This window comes from Bufo gargarizans, chromosome 1 (assembly GCF_014858855.1).
Source record: "Bufo gargarizans isolate SCDJY-AF-19 chromosome 1, ASM1485885v1, whole genome shotgun sequence".
Taxonomy (NCBI): Eukaryota; Metazoa; Chordata; class Amphibia; order Anura; family Bufonidae; genus Bufo; species Bufo gargarizans.
The window spans coordinates 316,181,438-316,203,536 of NC_058080.1; the positions used below are offsets into that span (position 1 = coordinate 316,181,438).

At 42.7% G+C, this 22,099-nt stretch overlaps 1 protein-coding gene across 2 annotated transcripts in view; it reads right to left on the bottom strand.

Annotated features, from left to right (window-relative positions):
* The window catches only part of IL12RB1 (interleukin 12 receptor subunit beta 1), a 253,753-nt gene that overhangs the window by 11,944 nt on the left and 219,710 nt on the right, over positions 1-22,099 (bottom strand). For both annotated transcript variants that reach the window (XM_044280404.1, XM_044280414.1), the window contains 4 exons: positions 20,204-20,359; positions 16,008-16,151; positions 13,551-13,632; positions 5,922-6,009 (listed from right to left, as the gene is read on the bottom strand). In XM_044280404.1, the coding sequence (XP_044136339.1) occupies positions 5,922-6,009; positions 13,551-13,632; positions 16,008-16,151; positions 20,204-20,359 (470 nt within the window). The remainder of the gene's footprint in view (positions 1-5,921; positions 6,010-13,550; positions 13,633-16,007; positions 16,152-20,203; positions 20,360-22,099) is intronic.

A 22,099-nucleotide genomic window follows, 5' to 3' on the forward strand; every position in this document is an offset into this window, starting at 1 on the left:
TTTTATTAGCAAAGACTCCATCATGGACTCCACTTGAATCCAGAAAAAGAAAAATCACAGTTGCACTTTATTTGCATGCTTTATGCTATTTAACCCCTTTTTACCCCATTTTCAGATTATCAAGGGACTATGTTGATGAAACGTTTAAAGTACAGTACCCAGAAGGACTTTTCTGTGTTCGTCCTTTTTACAAAAAATTTGCACTCTAAAAAGTTTTTATACATGTTTTATACCCCAATTTAGGTATGCACTTGTCTTTAAACTCGTATCAAGAACCTCACTGCCTTTATGTGAGATCATCACCTAATTACCATTTTTGTCCGTAAAGCTTCAACCAAAAAAACGTATAATTTGTATGTGATATATTATATATTTGCCTACAATGTATTTTTTGTGTATAACCCTTTATTTACACGAGGTTATCGAAGAGTCATGATAATGCATTGCAATGTCTATATCCATATGCGCATATTTGGTGGTGTGAATTTGGTTTATTACAGGAAATGGCTTATACAGGAAAGTAGGCCACAGCACTCTATTCATAGAATGGCGAGGGTGGGTGCACGTCCGGGTTGTGCACCTCCAGAACTTGTAAGTGTCACAAATATTTAGACAGCACTCCTTTGTTGGTGATAGTTAAATGATTTTATTTCATGTTATTTCAGCCGGAATAGGTGGTATGTTAGTTGCAACGTTTCTGGCTTAATAATCGCCCTTCATCAGGCACTCTGAGGACCACACTAGGTATACAGCCGGCTTACTGTGCAGTAAACTGATGAACTGTATTATTATTGGCCCCTTATCGGCCCACTGTGCACCTCACGTGTAGCCCCTGCATTCTGGAACGCCACATATCTGCCACTATATAAGCCCGGTCCGCTAACGGGATTATATAGGGTGAGAAACCAACCCGCGGTAGCTTATAACTAGGCCAAATCACGGACATGGGGATTTATGATCGAGATACAAGCTAGCACAAGATTAAATTATATACTTAATTGCCTTAAGGGCACACTAGATATAACACAATATACACAGAGCATATATACAGTGGTCTGAGGTTACCGATACAGGTGATATAGGTACAACAGGGTTAGGCAAGAGTCAGTTACCGGTTAAAATGAAAGTTCCTTTGGGTTATAATGGTGGAATAGTCCTTGGTTGCAGTCATGTGGGGGCAGTGAGGTCAGCTGGTTCCCGGTCTCTCCAAACACATTGGCATGAATCCAAACACATTTCAGAAAAAACACAGCCCGCTGGCTTGCATGAGCTTATGACCTGTAGCCGGCAGCTCCCCACCCCACCTATGGGTAGGATCCACCCCTCCTTCTCTGGTGCTGGCAACAAATGACCCATAAAACCCCTTAGGGCTTATAGCCCCAGACCAGAATGTCGCAGGAAGATAGTTCCGGGCCCAATTGATCCGCCTTGGTTCCGGCTACAACTAGAATCCAAACATGGTACCGCAATGTGGTTTCTGTGGGGAGCTATATCTCCCCTCCCGGGCATCCTAGCTTTAAGCCAGGACCACGTGGATGTTCGGCTTTGCCCCAGGATTACATAAATTATACCTGGGATGGATGGACGATTCATAATTCCTTATGAAATGTAGGTGCCAATCGGCTGCCAATAAATGATAATCCATATTCCTCACAGGTAGCATCTTAAGTCATAGTTTATTTCAGGAAACAAACATTTCTAAGCCAACATGGATTGTAAATAAAGACAGTTATCGATGTGGACACGGCAAATGTATTTGCTGTGATCACACCAAAGTAGGCAGGTTTTTTTAATCGACCGCCAATAAGAAAGAATATGAAATCAAATCTTATCTAAACTGTAATACAACATTTGCTGTATATTTAATTACCTGTGAATTGCAGTATGTTGGATGTACAACTAACCCTATCAAGACCAGAATCCGCAAGAATTTCTCTGATGTCCTGCACTATAAAAACCGCAACGTGTCTGCTGCCAGTTTACATTTTGCGGTTGCACATGGTGGTGACACGTCGAAGCTGCGGGTGCAAGGTATTGAAAGGGTTCCAATTCCTGTTATAGGTGGTGATCATAGGAGAAAGCTACTCAACAGAGAAGCTTTCTGGATTTTTCAGCTTGATAATCGCCATTCAATGGGTCTTAATAAAAGGCACGATCTTATTCTGCAGTATTAAGATAGTACCCCCGCTGTTGACCTTTTAAATTTATGTCATAGGCCATTGTATGCAACCTTTTTATATATTTGTACACACATTTTTTTGTTTTTGATTTCAGTAATGTAACTTTTTTAAATGTGAAATATGTGTTCCTGATTGTACTCTATGCTCACTGATTACAGGAAACATTGAATCAAGTGTTCGGTGAACTTATAGTGTGCAGTCAGTTGAGGGTATCCTTTGTAATGAGTATGGACAAAAAAAAAACAAAGGTCTGAAACGCGTAGACGAGGTTGTCCTGTATAGTGTTGAGCACGAATATTCGAATAGCAAATTCGCAAATATTTCAAATATAGTGCTATATATTCGCTATATAGAATATTTGTAATTTTTTAACATCTGAAAACATGATTCCTCCCTGCTTCATTCTTGTAGGTCAATGAGTCATTGGCCCACAAGCAACTTAAGCAGAAAGGAATCATGTTTTCAAATGGAAAAAAATGACGAATATTCTAAAAAACTAATATATAGCAATATAGGGAACATATTCCTTATTTAGAATATTCACCTTTTTTCCCCAATCTCTACAGTTGTTCGCATACCCCTCCCCGACAAGCGTCCCCGTTACCATGGGAACGCCTGTGGGTTAGAAAATACCATCGGATCCGAGTTTTCCCTAAGATCGTGAAAACGCAGATACGATGGTATATTCTAACCCACAGGCATTCCCATGGTGACGGGGACGCTTGTCGGGTAGGAGTGTGCCAATGTGGAATGACAGTACACATTGAAAAAAAAATAATACGAATATTCTAAATAACGAATATTCGCTATATTGCTATAACTTTGTTTTTTAGAATATTCGGCATATTCTAAAACAAGAATATATAGCAATATAGCAAATATTCGTAAAATACACATATAGACTGCAATTTAGCTAATAGTGCTATAGTATTTTTTTTTTAAGTGTACATTTTTTCAAAATCTGAAGTTCAGAAGAGAAAAAAAAATTAGACTATAAAAAAAGATTATAGCACTATATTAGCTAAATTACAGTCTATTTGTGTATTTTACGAATATTCGCTATATTGCTATAACTTCGTTTTTAGAATAGACGTCATATTCGTCCTATTCTAAAACAAGAATATTATCACGACCGGCGTGCCTATCACATACGGGACACAAAGGGAGGGAAAAGGGAAGGCTCTGTCCAAGGGAGAGGGAAAGGTGGTGACCCCTATCTCACCTTGAGGCTGGCACCTGACTGCCCTGACGTCCCTAGATGGGTTCCTCACCCGTACGCCGATCGCGTGCCTAAAACCCTGGCTTTCCCTAAGATGAGCCCTAGATAGTGAATAGGGCGGTGGGAACACTAGTCCGCACCACTTACTCTAAAGGAAAACACCAAGGGGAGGACAGACAATACAGACAACATATAATCCCAGGTGGGTGACAACAGAAAACAACAAAAAGCCCAACAGGGATCTGGAGGATAACACTCTGGAACAACAACCAGGATTCACAGCTCCAGTGGGTCAGTATAGAAGTCCAGGCAGGAAGCTCTATATCTGGCAACTAGAGAAGTGTGAGAGGAGAATATAAGGAGGTTGGGAGTGTTGGACAAGGAACAGCTGAGGAGAAGGAGCTACGGATCCCTGAGTGAGACAAAAAGGATTGCAAGGCAAACACAGAAAACTATCATTAAGAAACAGCGTGATCTTTAGACATAGAGCGCGCAGCCACCCGCTGCGACTTCCTGACCCCGGGTATAACTGAGTCAGACGTGGCTCTTGACTCCCTCGTGACAAATATATAGCAATATAGCGAATATTTGTAAAATACACAAATAGACTGTAATTTAGCTAATATAGTGCTTTAGTATTTTTTTTATAGTGTACATTTTTTTCAAATCTGAAGTTCAGAAGAGACAAAAAAAATTAGACTATAAAAAAAAGATTGTAGCACTATATTAGCTAAATTACAGTCTATTTGTGTATTTTACGAATATTCGCTATATTGCTATAACTTCGTTTTTTATAATATTACGCATGTTCTAAAAAACCAAGTTATAGCAATATAGCGAATATTCGTAAAATACACACATGTTAGCCATAGCCAACCAATAGGAAAGTTGCCTTATACAGTTAAAATCGCAATACGCGAATAATTAAATTGCATATTATTCGCGATAAATAGAATAATGACAAATATTCAATTTCGATGAATAGAAGACGAATATTCAATAGAATATTCGCGAAATAAAGCAAAATCCAATCCCGCTCATCACTAGTCCTGTATTGGAAGTTTTTATCTGGATCTTATGTTTTTGTTTTGGAGTTTACAAGTCAGCCGTGTCCAGGAGCTGATTCCGTGCTCACGGCAAAGAGGAGCAGGTGAGAGCTGCCTTTTCCTTTCTACACATACAAATATATACACTTGTGTACAAACTTTAACATAGCTAAGTAATAATGCACACATAAAACATAAATATATGTGCAAATACTCACACAGATGTATCAAAAGTACATACTACTCCCCTCCCCGGACTTCGAGTATCAGGTCCATAACCTAGCAGGTCCCCCCCACACACACATATACTACGCCAAGTGCCTATTGTATAATGCAGTACATTACATCCCTCCCTGTCCCCTCAGCATCTGCTTCATAACACCTTGCCCCCCCCCCTCCCTCCACCGCATGCATTCCATACAGTATTAGAATGTATTAGCTCTGATGAGCCAATTAGCTAAATTAATAACTTCATAAATTGATTTCTACTGTAAAAAACTATTTTCTGAACTCGGATGTTTTATCTGAAGTCAATTCGCTCATCCTTTTTGGGCACAGGTCTGAGTATGTCTAGCAGTAAAACTTGGCTGGTTGAAAATCACTGTTCAGCTATGCTGGCGCCCCACCTGCACTTAACCCTGACTGCACATTGGGGCTAGGCCTTTGGCTATTTCCCCATGTACTTGGCAAAGCTTTATAATATTTCAAACATGCAGACTTGTGCGTTCTTTTTACCTCAATGTGCCAATATTGTATGTGAGTGAGCAGTAGAAGTCATACTCACAAGTTGCAGCAACTTGATGTACCATTTTATATTGGAATTAAGTAAGAAATTAAAGAAACAAAAAGGTTTTGTACCAGAAACTTGTGAGTATGACTTCTATTGCTCACTAAGGGTATTTTCACACTTGCGGCAGGACGGATCCGACAGGCTGTTCACCCTGTCGGATCCGTCATTCCGCTATTTCGCCGTGCCGCCGGACCGCCGCTCCGTCTCCATTGACTATAATGGGGATGGGGGCGCCGCTCCGGCGCAGTACGGCAGTGGACGGCGAAAGGCCGCCGTACTAAAAGTCCTGCATTTCCGACTTTTTAGTCCGGCGGCATCTGACCGCGAACTGCCGTACTGTGCCGGAGTGCCGCCACGTCCCCATTATAGTCAATGAGGACGGTCTGGTGGCACGGTGAAATAGCGGAAGGATGGATCCGACAGGGTGAACAGCCTGTCAGATCCGTCCTGCCGCAAGTGTGAAAGTACCCTTACATACAATATTGGCACAATGAGGTAAAAAGAACGCACAAGTCTGCAAGTTTGAAAGACTATCAGTGCTGGGTTAAGCAGAGCTCCCGGTGTGGACTTGTATTTGCTACAGGTGACTGAAGTGCTACATATTATGAAAGCTATATAATATCTCAAACAACTTACGGTAGCTTTTAAAATTATATTTCAATAAATGGATTAAATGGAATACATACATATTTATTGTCACTAGGAGTGAATGTTGTAGCAGTACTGTTGCTGGGATTTGGAAGGTCCTTGCAAATGCATTGTTTTATTTTGAACCTGAAATATAATAAGAGTATAATGACATTGCTTATCAAGAATTGTTTAATCCATAATATACAGTATGTGTTTTAGTGCATTTGATAATATACCGTAGATGAAAATTAAATACCAGTCTAAAATACTAAGGAGTACTTTGGAGACTAGAAAGTTACTTATCATTGGGCCTACTGGCTAAGGCTCTGTTCTAGTTTTACAATATGATGTGCCTGTTAGTGAATCTTACCACATTATTATGATGTTAAAGAGCAATGGAAACCTGATGTAAAATTAATGTGTGAATGCAGAACACATTTCATGTTGTCCCAATTTTAATACACCGGCTGACTTCCTGGTTCTGGATGACAATGATCATTGGTGGATATTGTCTGGGTATACTCTATTTCCATAAGGTCTCATGCATTCGACCGTAGTTTTGGTCCTGGTCTGATCCGCATTGTTTGCAGATCACATGTGGACCCATTTATTTCTATGGGAAATGAAAAAAATATGGACAACACACAGATGTCATCCGTGTGCGTGTCCACTTCCATGTGGCTGTTCTGCAAGTTATAGAACATTTCCTATTCTTTTCCATTTTGCGGACCAGAATAGGCATTTCAACTGATTGATAGAAATGCGCACAGCCGGTATCCATATTTTGCGGATAGTATAATTGATAAAGTCGTGTTCATGAAGCCTTTTTTAGGTCTGACACTGACCACCCCAGTTTTCAGATCCTTACTGATCTATTATAATGTGTTATAAAATGTAATTTAGGACAACCCCTTTAACACAATAACAATCTGAGTTATATTACAGGTTTTTTTTTCCAGGAGTTAAATATTGATGAGATATCCTCGGGGCTGGTTATCAATATCTGATCACTGAAGATCTCATACTCGGCACCCCCACAAACCAGTTATTTGAAGGGGCTGCAGTGCTCAGATGAGGGCTGCTGCCTCTTCATAGTATAGTGAGAACAGCTCTATACATTATATATGGCAGTGCTTGGAATTGCAGCTCAGTCCCATTTACAGTAGTCCCTCAAGATACAATATTAATTGGTTCCAGGATGACCATTGTATGTTGAAACCATTGTAAGTTGAGTAATTGGTTCCAAAGCCCCCAAATGTCATCCAAGATAAGAGAAAATGAAGATTTAAGAAAAATAAGCAGATAACTAAGATAGATAAAATAAGTCCTTTCATATAACAGTTAGGAATAGCTGCTAACTAGCAGGGGCGGACTGACCATTCGAGCAGTCGGGCATAGACCGAGGGCCCACGGCCAGTAGGGCGCCCCGTGAGATGTGGGGCATTTGGGTTGGCTGCCCCGGGCCCGGCATCGCTGGGGGGCCCATTGCCGACCCAAACGCCCACAAACTACGGCGGGGCATGGGAGCGCATTGTTCCCTGCCCCGCCATCACCGCTAAGCCTATGCAGTAGTATTCCCGGTGCAGGCAGGCACGATAACATCATCACACGCCTGTGCTGGGATGCAGCACAGTGACGTGCGCCGCGTGCCTGCCTATCTACGGGTGAGCGCCAGGAGTCTAGGACACACAGGTAAGTTACTACTGTAGGTAAATTACTACATGGGGAGCAAACTACTACATGGGGGCAGTGTGGGGGGAAATTAACACTGTGGGGGCAGTGTGGGAGAAAATTAATACTGTGGGGGAAGTCTGGGAGAAAATTATTACTGTGGGGGCAGTGTGAGGGAAAATTACTACGGTGGGGGCAGTGTGGGAGACAATTAATACCGTGGGGGCAGTGTGGGGGAAAAATTACTACTGTGGGGGCAGTCTGGGGGGAAATCAATACTGAGGGGGCAGTATGGGGAAATTTATACTGTGGGGGGAAATTTATAGTGTAGGGGCAGTGTGGGTGGACAATTGGTACTGTGGGGGGAGTGTGGGGGCAATTGGTACTGTGGGGGCAGTGTGGGGAATTTAATACTGTGGGGCAGTGTGGGGGACAATTGGTACTTTGGGGGCAGTGTGGGGGACAATTACTACTGTGGGGGCAGTGTGGGGGACAATTGGTACTGTGGGGGCAGTGTGGGGGACAATTACTACTGTGGGGGAAGTGTGGGGGACAATTGGTACTGTGGGGGCAGTGTGGGGGAAATTTACTACTGTGGGGGCAGTGTGGGGGACAATTTCTACTGTGGGGGGAAGTGCGGGGGACAATTACCACTGTGGGAGCAGTGTGGGGAATAATTACTACTGTGGGGGCAGTGTGGGGAACAATTAGTACTGTGGGGGCAGTGTGGGTGACAGGAGTCTAGGACACACAGGTAAGTTTTGGCTTTTATTTTATTTTTCCAAGCAACCTTTGGGGGACATTACTAGGGGGCACATGAGGCGAGGATACATATTACTGAAGGGACAATGGGGGGAAATTACTACATGGGGAGCAAACTACTACATGGGGGCAGTGTGGGGGGAAATTAACACTGTGGGGGCAGTGTGGGAGAAAATTAATACTGTGGGGGAAGTCTGGGAGAAAATTATTACTGTGGGGGCAGTGTGAGGGAAAATTACTACGGTGGGGGCAGTGTGGGAGACAATTAATACCGTGGGGGCAGTGTGGGGGAAAAATTACTACTGTGGGGGCAGTCTGGGGGGAAATCAATACTGAGGGGGCAGTATGGGGAAATTTATACTGTGGGGGGAAATTTATAGTGTAGGGGCAGTGTGGGTGGACAATTGGTACTGTGGGGGGAGTGTGGGGGCAATTGGTACTGTGGGGGCAGTGTGGGGAATTTAATACTGTGGGGCAGTGTGGGGGACAATTGGTACTTTGGGGGCAGTGTGGGGGACAATTACTACTGTGGGGGCAGTGTGGGGGACAATTGGTACTGTGGGGGCAGTGTGGGGGACAATTACTACTGTGGGGGAAGTGTGGGGGACAATTGGTACTGTGGGGGCAGTGTGGGGGAAATTTACTACTGTGGGGGCAGTGTGGGGGACAATTTCTACTGTGGGGGGAAGTGCGGGGGACAATTACCACTGTGGGAGCAGTGTGGGGAATAATTACTACTGTGGGGGCAGTGTGGGGAACAATTAGTACTGTGGGGGCAGTGTGGGTGACAGGAGTCTAGGACACACAGGTAAGTTTTGGCTTTTATTTTATTTTTCCAAGCAACCTTTGGGGGACATTACTAGGGGGCACATGAGGCGAGGATACATATTACTGAAGGGACAATGGGGGGAAATTACTACATGGGGAGCAAACTACTACATGGGGGCAGTGTGGGGGGAAATTAACACTGTGGGGGCAGTGTGGGAGAAAATCAATACTGTGGGGGAAGTCTGGGAGAAAATTATTACTGTGGGGGAAGTCTGGGAGAAAATTATTACTGTGGGGGCAGTGTGAGGGAAAATTACTACGGTGGGGGCAGTGTGGGAGACAATTAATACCGTGGGGGCAGTGTGGGGGAAAAATTACTACTGTGGGGGCAGTCTGGGGGGAAATCAATACTGAGGGGGCAGTATGGGGAAATTTATACTGTGGGGGGAAATTTATAGTGTAGGGGCAGTGTGGGTGGACAATTGGTACTGTGGGGGGAGTGTGGGGGCAATTGGTACTGTGGGGGCAGTGTGGGGAATTTAATACTGTGGGGCAGTGTGGGGGACAATTGGTACTTTGGGGGCAGTGTGGGGGACAATTACTACTGTGGGGGCAGTGTGGGGGACAATTGGTACTGTGGGGGCAGTGTGGGGGACAATTACTACTGTGGGGGAAGTGTGGGGGACAATTGGTACTGTGGGGGCAGTGTGGGGGAAATTTACTACCGTGGGGGCAGTGTGGGGGACAATTTCTACTGTGGGGGGAAGTGCGGGGGACAATTACCACTGTGGGAGCAGTGTGGGGAATAATTACTACTGTGGGGGCAGTGTGGGGAACAATTAGTACTGTGGGGGCAGTGTGGGTGACAATTGGTACTGTGGGGGCAGTGTGGGGGAATATTACTACTGTGGGGGCAGTGTGGGGGACAATTACTACTGTGGGGGCAGTGTGGGGCACAATTACTACTGTGGGGACAGTTTTGAGGACAATTACTACTGTGGAGGACAATTACTACTGTGGGGACAGTGTGGGGGACAATTACTACTGTGGGGGCAGTGTGGGGGACAATTTCTACTGTGGGGGCTGTGTGGGGGACAAGTACTACTGTGGGGGCAGTGTGGAGGACAATTACTACTGTGGGAGCAGTGTGGGGGACAATTAGTACTGTGGGGGAAGTGTGGGGGACAATTAGTACTGTGGGGGAAGTGTGGGGGACAATTACTACTGTGGGGGAAGTGTGGGGGACAATTACTACTGTGGAGACAGTGTGGGGGACAATTAGTACTGTGGGGGAAGTGTGGGGGACAATTACTACTGTGGGGGAAGTGTGGGGGACAATTACTACTGTGGAGACAGTGTGGGGGACAATTACTACTGTGGAGACAGTGTGGGGGACAATTACTACTGTGGGGGCAGTGTGGGGACAATTACTACTGTGGGGGCAGTGTGGGGGACAATTTCTACTGTGGGGGCTGTGTGGGGGACAATTTCTACTGTGGGGGCTGTGTGGGGGACAATTACTACTGTGGGGGCAGTGTGGGGGACAATTACTACTGTGGGAGCAGTGTGGGGGACAATTAGTACTGTGGGGGAAGTGTGGGGGACAATTACTACTGTGGGGGAAGTGTGGGGGACAATTACTACTGTGGAGACAGTGTGGGGGACAATTACTACTGTGGGGGCAGTGTGGTGACAATTACTACTGCGATGGGAGTGTGGGGGATGTCGCTATTGAGTAGGAACTATAGGGGCATTTCTATTACAAGGACATATTAGGGGAATTATTTTTCAGGGACACTATACAAGTATTATTACCTGGAGCACGATATAGGATGTTATTATTACTGGGGGCACTCTAAGGGACATTATAATTGCTGTAGACACTATGGGAACATTTGAGGGTCATTTATCAAACTGGTGTAAAGTAGAACTGGCTTAGTTGCAACCAGATTCCCGTTTTAATGTTAGACAGTTTCTTTTGAGAATGAAAGGTGGAATCTAATTGGTTGCTATGGGCAACTAAGCCAATTGTACTATACACCAGTTTGATAAATGACCCCAATTATGAGAAATCTAACATGTCTGTGTAGCAAACTCTGTAGAGACGAGATGCGGCTGAAATAATTTGTCATGGCGATCTGGGTCAAACGGAGGAGAAGAGAAAAGAGAAGATCTACATGACAGGAGATGTCACTGGATGTAAGAGGTATGTGGTGCTGTATTCTCCTATATGTAGTGCTGGCTCACTACTGTGACCTGCGTCTTATCTTCTCCTCTAAGTCTTTTTTTATTATAAGGGTACTATCACACTAGCATTAAAGTTTTCTGGTATTGAGTTCTGTAATAGGGTCTCAATATCGGAAAAAAACGCTTAAAGGGGTTGTCCAAGTTATATTTATTGATGACCTATCCTCAGGATAGGTCATCAATATCAGATCAGCGGGGTCCGACACCCGGCACCCCCTCCGATCAGCTGTTTGAAGAGAAGGCGCGCGCCGTGCCAGCGCTGCCTCCTCTTCACTGTTTACCTTCTAGCCTTTGCATCTGCAGTGGTGAGCAGGTGTAATTACACCCAAGCCTTCCTATTGAAATGAATGGGACGACTTGGGTGTAAATACACCTGCTCACCACTGCAGATGCAACGGCTAGAAGGTAAACAGTGAAGAGGAGGCAGCGCTGGCACGGCGCGCGCCTTCTCTTCAAACAGCTGATCGGAGGGGGTGCCGGGTGTCGGATCCCCGCCGATCTGATATTGATGACCTATCCTGAGGATAGGTCATCAATAAATATAACTTGGACAACCCCTTTTTATAACTTGGACAACCCCGTTTATAACTTGGACAACCCCGTTTTTTCCCCATTCATTGTCAATAGGGACAAAACTCAACTAAACAGAACGTAATCCTCCAAAATGCATTCCGTTCCGTTTAGTTGAATTCCCAGACCAGAGAGCAAACCGCAGCATGTTGTATTTAGCTTTCCGTCCTGGGATGTGGAGCAAGATGGATCTGACACAATAGAAAACGGTTCCGTCCCCCATTGACTTTCAATGGAGTTCATGACGGATCCATCTTGGCTATGTTACAGATAGTACAACCGGATCTGTTCATAATGGATGCAGATGGTTGTATTATCAGTAACGGAAGTGTTTTTGCTGAACCCTGCCGGATCCAGCAAAACGGTACTGTGAAAGTAGCCTAATTTATGCATTTTAAATTTGGCAAATAAAATTTTTATTTGGCTTCTGGGTATTTTTGCAGTCCCATGTAATATTACAGATAACATAAGGTAAAAGGGTTCTCTAGGATTTACATATTGATATAGGTGATGTGGGCAGTGCGATATGTGGGTGTGGCTTGAGGGTGGGCGGGGACACAGGGGCCCCATAATCTCCTATTGCCCAGGGGCCCCATAAGTTGTCAGTCCACCCCTTCTAACGAGCAACTAATACAGCTATTTACCAGAGAAGTGGCCTTGATTGGTTGGATCTGAGTCTGAGACATTGTATGTTGAGTCTAGTATCAACTTACAATGGGTCAGAAAAGACCATTGTATGTTGAAAATATTGTATCTTGAGGCCATTGTATCTTGAGGGATCACTGTACTTGAATGGGACTGACCCACACAAAGACAATGTAACTGATGGATGTGATGACATCACAGGCCAAGGAAGAGTGTCCACCAATAAGATTTTAATGACCTATCTTAAGTATAGGGCATTAACATTTGACTCTCAGAAACCCCTTTAAGTAGATTTTTTTTTATACTGTAGATGCAGGGATGATAAGTCTTGATCAGTCTTGTACAGTGCTAGCTAAAATGGTCATGGATCCAAGAAGCCACCAAATAATATGGTAGCTTTGTGAAGAAATGTGGCTAAGGAACAATAGTTCAATCTGATTTAGGCTAGGGCTACACGACGACATGCACGACACATAGGGCACAGCTACACTGACACATGTTGTCGCACTGCGACATGCTGCGATGAGACAGTCGCAGAAAAATCCCTTTTGGATGGGTTGTTTTCGACTGTTGTGTCGCAGCATGTTGCAGTGTGACACCATAGACTATCACTATAAAAATTGTCGCATGACATTGGTGCGACAAGCGACAGAATTATTTTTTTTTGTGTAGCCCTAGAATTAAAGAGAGCCTCATAGTAATCATGAATATTATCAATAAGGAAGAGTAGTGTCCCTCTTCACTCCAGTGGTCCTACTCACTGACCAAAAAATATTACCGTACTGCATGCACGTTCAAACAGGTAGACCACTGAGTAGGACCACCTAATGAATAAAAAAAAACTTAGACATTGAAATAGTAAATTGCAAGTTATATGGATTCCATTCCCACAAAAGTAGAGTATTTCTAAATACAGATAGGGTGGCATGATCATTGTCATAGATTCTCTTTAATAAAGCAATACATTAGGAGATGTGGTATTCATTTTTTATTTCTTCTCTTATTGTACAGAAAGATCTTACCATGAAAACACGAAAGCAACCAGCAGTAAGGCAGCAAGAATTCCCACAGTTTTTTCAAGAAGCTTCTTATTAGTATTCTCAACTATAAGAAAATAAATGTATAGTTCATATGTGATTGTCAATGCCAACATTTTTATACAGTACAGACCAAAAGTTTGGACACACCTTCTCATTCAAAGAGTTTTCTTTATTTTCTTGACTATGAAAATTGTAGATTCACACTGAAGGCATCAAAACTATGAATTGACACATGTGTAATTATATACATAACAAAAAAGTGTGAAACAACTGAAAATATGTCATATTCTAGATTCTTCAAAGTAGCCACCTTTTGCTTTGATTACTGCATTGCACACTCTTGGCATTCTCTTGATGAGCTTCAAGAGGTAGTCACCTGAAATGGTTTTCACTTCACAGGTGTGCCCTGTCAGGTTTAATAAGTGGGATTTCTTGCCTTATAAATGGGGTTGGGACCATCAGTTGCGTTGTGGAGAAGTCAGGTGGATACACAGCTGATAGTCCTACTGAATAGACTGTTAGAATTTGTATTATGGCAAGAAAAAAGCAGCTAAGTAAAGAAAAATTAGTGGCCATCATTACTTTAAGAAATGAAGGTCAGTCAGTCTGAAAAATTGGGAAAACTTTGAAAGTGTCCCCAAGTGCAGTCACAAAAACCATCAAGCACTACAAAGAAACTGTCTCACATGCGGACCGCCCCAGGAAAGGAAGACCAAGAATCACCTCTGCTGCGGAGGATAAGTTCATCCGAGTCACCAGCCTCAGAAATCGCAGGTTAACAGCAGCTCAGATTAGAGACCAGGTCAATGCCACACAGAGTTCTAGCAGCAGACATATCTCTAGAACAACTGTTAAGAGGAGACTGTGTGAATCAGGCCTTCATGGTAGAATATCTGCTAGGAAACCACTGCTAAGGACAGGCAACAAGCAGAAGAGACTTGTTTGGGCTAAAGAACACAAGGAACGGACATTAGACCAGTGGAAATCTGTGCTTTGGTCTGATGAGTCCAAATTTGAGATCTTTGGTTCCAACCACCATGTCTTTGTGCGACGCAGAAAAGGTGAACGGATGGACTCTACATGCCTGGTTCCCACCGTGAAGCTTGGAGGAGGAGGTGTGATGGTGTGGGGGTGCTTTGCTGGTGACACTGTTGGGGATTTATTCAAAATTGAAGGCATACTGAACCAGCATGGCTACCACAGCATCTTGCAGCGGCATGCTATTCCATCCGGTTTGCGTTTAGTTGGACCATCATTTATTTTTCAACAGGACAATGACCCTAAACACACCTCCAGGCTATGTAAGGGCTACTTGACCATGAAGGAGAGTGATGGGGTGCTGCGCCAGATGACCTGGCCTCAACAGTCACCGGACCTGAACCCAATCGAGATGGTTTGGGGTGAGCTGGACCGTAGAGTGAAGGCAAAAGCGCCAACAAGTGCTAAGCATCTCTGGGAACCTGACTTCTCCACAGCGCAACTGATGGTCCCAACCCCATATATAAGGCAAGAAATCCCACTTATTAAACCTGACAGGGCACACCTGTGAAGTGAAAACCATTTCAGGTGACTACCTCTTGAAGCTTATCAAGAGAATGCCAAGAGTGTGCAAAGCAGTAATCAAAGCAAAAGGTGGCTACTTTGAAGAACCTAGAATATGACATATTTTCAGTTGTTTCACACTTTTTTGTTATGTATATAATTTCACATGTGTTAATTCATAGTTTTGATGCCTTCAGTGTGAATCTACAATTTTCATAGTCATGAAAATAAAGAAAACTCTTTGAATGAGAAGGTGTGTCCAAACTTTTGGTCTGTACTGTACATAACATTTCTTAAAAAAAAAAAACTTAAATATACCCATTATATATTTGGTTATAGATGGGAAGATGTCCCGTAACCAACCAGCATACTCATGTGCTGGTCATTAATGGAATACTAATAAAAAAAATTCTCTCTGTTGCGTAATCTGTACATTGTGCACTGCTATAATTAACATTGCTAGTGATAGGTTTTTTGTACTTTTTGTAGGGCCTATGACTCACTTAATTGGTACAAAGCTGCAGTACCAAATAGAGTTGCTGCAAGCACAAGTACAGTGTGTAAAGTCTGATGTAAGCAATGCAGAGGCTGCAGTGCTCGCATGAGTCTTACAGCTCCTTCAAACAGCTGATCATTGTGGGTAGTGGGGAGTTACACCCCCACCAGTTTTATATTCAAGGCCTATCCCATGAATAGGCCATTCATTTTATATACTTGAATAACCCCTTTAAATTACTTGGTCACCATATATGTTTCCAAACTTATATAATTATAACAATTATGTATAGTGCATATAAAAATGTAAGGAAATTGGGCCATGTTTATTTTCTTTTCTAAAAATATAAGAAATATATTTCTATCTTACATTAGAAATCAGAAAATGGTATTGTTTGTTACCTATCCAAGGGCTGGATACAGACTTAAAACTGCTCCCAGTTTGCTCTCCAAAGACAGTAATTCCCTTAACCTCAAAGGTGTAATTGAACCCATGAGGTAATCCTTCCACAAGGTATTGAGTCACTGATGAGCTTTCATAAGTCTCTGAAATATTTATGTAGAACATTTCAAGGCAAAACAGAAAAACAATAAAAAAAAAGGTGAACATCATCCATCTTATATTTGCAGCATGTGTTACTTAATGCCACCTGCATAATGCAAATATCTCCTAAAATTTTACTATATACAGTTTTATTTTTCATAAGTACAGTTCAGAACTGCTTAAATGCTTAGAATTTATTTTATTTGTCATTTTTGGGGACATCACTGACATGCTGTGCTACAGGGGTGAACCAGCCATAGACCTTACAGGGAATTTTTCTGGGGGGCCGATGCCCAGGGGGCCACCAAAGCTCCCCCTCATGGCCAGGTTCATATCAGCCTGATGCTCACAGCATTAATTAATGCTAGGGGTAGTGTCCTCCTGAATTCAACTGAATCACCATCCTCAGGACAGAGATACAGTTGAATACTGTGACTGGGGCAGTACTATTTAGTGCTACACTGTGGTATTTGGTTCTGCTGGGACCGTATTTTGTGCTGCACTAGTACTGTAGTGTTGGCCCCTTGTACTTCTGTTGTTCCTGCCTTCTTGTGTTGCCCCACCTTCTATCAGTCAATTTTTACAGGGCCACTTTAAGTTCCCAGTCCCTCCTGTTCTGCTATACATCTAATATATAAAGCTGAGTATATGTTTGTGTGTGTATGTGTGCATGCCCGCTAAAGGAATCCACTCCGTCGCATTTACAATCACGAAATTTGGCACACAGGTATATCATGTGTCAGGTTTTAGACCAGCTAAGGTTTTAGCTCAGCTCTCTAGCATGTACCGTTCCTGAGATATTCCCCCAAAATACATTAACCAATAGAAGTCTGCAGGTCTTTCTCTTCATATCCCAACTGCCATACACACGGTCACATGTCCCTTATCAGCCAATAGAAGCTCGCAGGCCTTTAGTCTCCACATACACACAGTTTTACACCAGATTTCCATAACAACCCAGCCATTTTTCTTCACCGCTGTAGGTCAGCTTTAAAGGTGGTGGGTCCCTGTGCAGGTCACTGTCAAGTGGGTGGGATGCTGGGGAACTCACTATTAAAGGGGCAGGCTGCTGTGAAGGTCAAAGTTAAGGGGGTGGGCTGCTGTGAAGGTCCCATTTTAAGGAGATGGGGCACTGTGGGGGTGCGGTCAGTGTTAAGGGATGGGGGCTGTGGAGGTCACTGTTTTGGGGGCGGGGTACTGTAGATGTAACTGTTATAGTGGATACTGTCTATCTTTTAACAACACACACAAACATTAAATGAAATAGATTAAATATACCCGTGCGAAGCCCAGTCCTTTAGCTAGTAGGAAAAATAAAGATGAAACACTAGAAACTGAATTAAATGCCTTCAGGCAATCACAGGCATTGATGGCACATCACTAGGATATGTTTCCTTCTTGAGATTGCATGAATGAAATGGCAGCAGCATTAGAAAAGCACCATGCCACTTTGTATCTTGTAGGCTCTGATCACATTATACACTGCTGATTTCCATGGCTATGACCACCCTGCCATCCAGTAGCAGTGGTCGTGCTTGCACACTATAGAAAAAAAATCACCAGCCTATGTGAGCTCCCACAGTCCTGGCCACCAGTGTGACCTGCATTTTCTCCTGTGCAAGCTTGGCCATCGCTGCTGGACTGCAGGATCATCATAACCATGGAAACGAGCAGTGTATAATGTGATGAAAAAATGAATCCAGCCAGCAAAGAAACCAATAAGGATAATAACAATACATTAGTAAGTGTAACTTTCTCTACATGATAAATGCCATTTGCTGAAGTGACACAACCTCTTTAATTTCACTTCCTGTTGCGTGATCCCATAAATGGAGCTTTTGCTGTGTAAGTGATGATGTTCCAACACAGGCAAAGACCCTCCTTCCCCTCCCTATGTGCTGGTAATGTGATAAAGGAGCTATTACAGGTAGAGGTAGAGAGCTTCCTTCTCATCCCTGTGTTTCGGTGACGTGAAGAAGGCACAGGCTGTCTGGTGCAGTTGATTAGCTAAGCCAGTCACGGCTGACATAGAGAGAGAGAGAAGAGGACTGGCTTAGCTAACAAACTCAACCAGACAGCCTGTGCCTTCTTCATGTCACCGAAACACAGGGATGAGAAGGAAGTTCTCTACCTGTGTCAGAACATCATCACATACACAGCAGAAGCACCACTTCTAGCAAAATAAGGCACACTTATGAAAATTTATATTTGTAAAACAATTAAGGACTTTTTTACTGGTATTTGACACCCCCTTTAACTATAGATTGACCAGAACATCAAAACTCAATGTCCTAATACGATCCTTATAAAAAAAATTATATTCCATTATTTTACAGTGACATAGAATTAAATTGGCTATTAAGCCACTTGAATTTTTTTTTTACCAAAAGCTTAGAATAATTTGAAATAACAGATATAGTAAAACTCACTTACCAATCTCTAATCCACTTCTGTGCCAACACTTCCCGGGTTATGCTCAGGGCCGTCTTTACCAAGGGGCAAAAGGGGCAGCTGCCCCGGGCCCTGCTAGCCACTGCCCCGGGTGTCAGCTACACAGGGGGTGCTGCCATGCCTGCCGGCACTGAGTCCAGGCATTGTACTGTTAGAGCTGTGAATGTGATCTAGGACCTTAGATGACATCATCACCATGTGACCAGTAACCTAGCAATATTACTGGTCACATGGCTATGAGGTCATCACAGGTCCTAACAGGAGTGTTGCAGTAGAAGTTTGGAGCTTTTTTTGTGAAGATTACATCAGAAAAAGGTGACATGGGCTGTTATGCTAATATACTGTAAAGTACTGTATAGTGGGGTGCTGTATACTGTGTGGGGGCCTGTATACTGTGGGGGGGGGGGCTGTATACTGTGGGTGGAGTCTTCAGAACTGAAAATATTTACAGTCATTCACTGTACTCTACCAGATGTGTGGATTTTTTGTGTGTGTGTTGTGGTGGAGGGCATGATTGCCTGCTAAGGTGTGGGAAGGCGGGATCCAGGGGGCCCAAGTACATTTTTGCCCAGGGTCCAATCAATATTAAAGACGGCCCTGGTTATGCTCCAGTCCCTGTATCCTGGCCATCAGCAATGACATTTTGACAAGGACTGCTGCCAATCACTGTCTACAGAGAACATCAGGGATGTCAACGCTACATCCAGCAGTTGGCTGCAGCAGTCATATATCTATATTGAAATATCATGGATGGAGGCTAGTATACAGAGGTGGGGGAACCTAGGAGGAAGTACAGAAGCAGTGGGGGATCAGTAGCGTGAGTATTACTCCCTTTGTTATTTTTCAAAACATTCTAACCTTTTAGCAAAAAGAAAAAAAAAATATACAAGGAGCTGGAAGCTCATTTAATCTGCATAACAATTTTTGTAGCAACTTTAAAAAAATAATCACATTTTGGAACCAAATCAGTTAAAAATAAAATTTCAGTACAAAATGTACATAAACAGATAAACAACCCCCTATCCTTCCACCCCCAGTTTTAGCAACTTTCAATATACATTGTATTACTTATGTTCCACTGATCCCTTTTTGTACTCCAGAGCTGCATTTTCAATTCTGCTGGTTAAAGTGCTCAGATCTTCCAACAATTCCTTGCTGCACAGAACATGATTAAAACAAGTTACTGCACATTGATCTGATATAGGTAAATCCATCTTTACCACTCCATTATAGGAGATCAACAAAGCTTGTCAAGTTTTCAACAGATGTGTAAAGTCAACTCTGATTTGCAACTCAGCATCAATTAAAAACAAGTAATGCAGTGTATTTCCAATGTAACACAACTTTTTATATACATTATGGGGGAGATTTATCAAACTGGTGTAAAGTAAACCAATAGCAACCAATCAGATTCCACCTTTTATTTTCCAAAGGAGCTGTCAAAAATGAAAGGTGGAATCTGATTGGTCGCTATGGGCAACTAACCCAGTTCTACTTTACACCAGTTTGATAAATGAACCCAATTATATCTCTATATGTGTATATATTATGAAATGTTTTTGAAGGTGGACATATCCTTTAAACATAAAATATGTTATATTACCATTTGAGACATTGGTTGCATGATCTTTTCTGTTGATAACCCAGTTTTTTAAAATTCCTTGACATTCAAGAAGATCAAATGGATCCCATTTCAGGAGAACTGAGCTGACAGTAACATTCATCACTGTGAGATTTCTTGGTCCTATGCTAAATAAAGCTGAAATGGAGTGATGCAGATGTCATGTACTATCCATACCATTTATAACAACATACACTTGCAGAGTCATAGGTATCAACAAGCTTAAAGGTGTGCTCTCACTTCAGTAAGTGGCATTTATCATGTAGAGAAAGTTAATACAAGGCACTTAGGGCACTTTCATACTAGCATTATTCTTTTGCGGCATTGAGTTCCATCCTAGGGGCTCAATACCAGAAAAGAACTGATCAGTTTTATCCTAATGCATTCTGAATGGAGAGCAATCTGTTCAGGATGCATCAGGATGTCTTCAGTTCAGTCTTTTTGCCTTTTTCAGGATGGAGATAATATCTCCATCCAAAATTCTGGAACACTTGCCGGAATGCCTGCATTTTTTCCCATTGAAATGCATTAATGCCGGATCCTGCCCCGATTGTTCCGGCAAAACGGATCCAGCATTGTGGTCTGTGCATTCTCAGACCGCAAAAAATGTGAAAAATAAATAAAAATTCTGGATCTTTTTTTCCAGATGACACCGGAGAGACGGATTCAGCATTTCAATGCATTTGTCATACGGATCAGGATCCTGATCCGTCTGACAAATGCCATCAGTTTGACGGATCCGGCAGGCAGTTTCGGCGATGGAACTGCCTGCTGGAATCCTTTGTGGCAAGTGTGAAAGTACCCTTACTAATGTATTGTTATCACCCATATTGCTTCCTTTGCTGGCTGGATTAATTTTTCCATCACATGATACACTGCTCGTTTCCATGGTTACAGACCACACTGCAATCCATCATCGGTGGTCGTGCTTGCACACTATAGGAGAATGTGTCAGCCTCAATGCTGGCTGGGACCATGCGCTCTGCGCATAGGCTAGTGCTTTTTCCTATATTGTGCAAGCACTACCACCACTGATGGATAGCAGGGTGGTTTGTAACCATGGAAACGAGCAGTGAATAATGCAATGGAGGGAATATGGACAGTCACAATACATTAGAAAGTGCCTGGTATTAACTTTCTCTACATAATAAATGCCACTTGCTGAAAAGAGAGCACACCTGTAAAGTGTAACCATGATGTTTTCATAAAAAAATCTATTTTATTATATGTTATTGCTGCAGCAGCATTATGCAAAAAGCAATCTTTAGTTTCTTCACATACCACTGTTTTCCTTGAGTTTTTCCCTTTAGACTGTTTAAAAATTTACAATATGAGGACCTCTGCCAGTTCTGAGGCCAAAACTGCTTTCCCTCACTTACCATACACACTTGCTGTAGCCAGCAGCTCCATATTGTATTACTGAGAGACACGCCTCCTCTCTCTAAAGCCTAATACAGGTATGCAGTGTGAAGGACTGCCCCTCCGTCTTCCTGTTTTCTTAGCCGGAGACAGACAAGCGCATAGCAACTGTATTTTACGCGAGCAGTGGAAAGGGACAGGGGACATTAACACCTAAAGGACCCTGCCATTTTTTTTACCTTAAGGACCAGGCCATTTTTTGCTAATCTGACACGTGTCGCTTTATGTGGTAATAACTTTAAAATGCTTTTACTTATCCAGGCCATTCTGAGATTGTTTTCTCATCATATATTGTATTTCATAATAGTGGTAAAATTGAGTCAAAAAATGTCATTTTTATTTATACAAAAATACCAAATTTAACAAAAATAATAGATAATAATAACTCCAAAAATAGTTATTACTTTGCATTCCCCATATGTCTACTTCATGTTTGGATCATTTTGTGAATGCCATTTT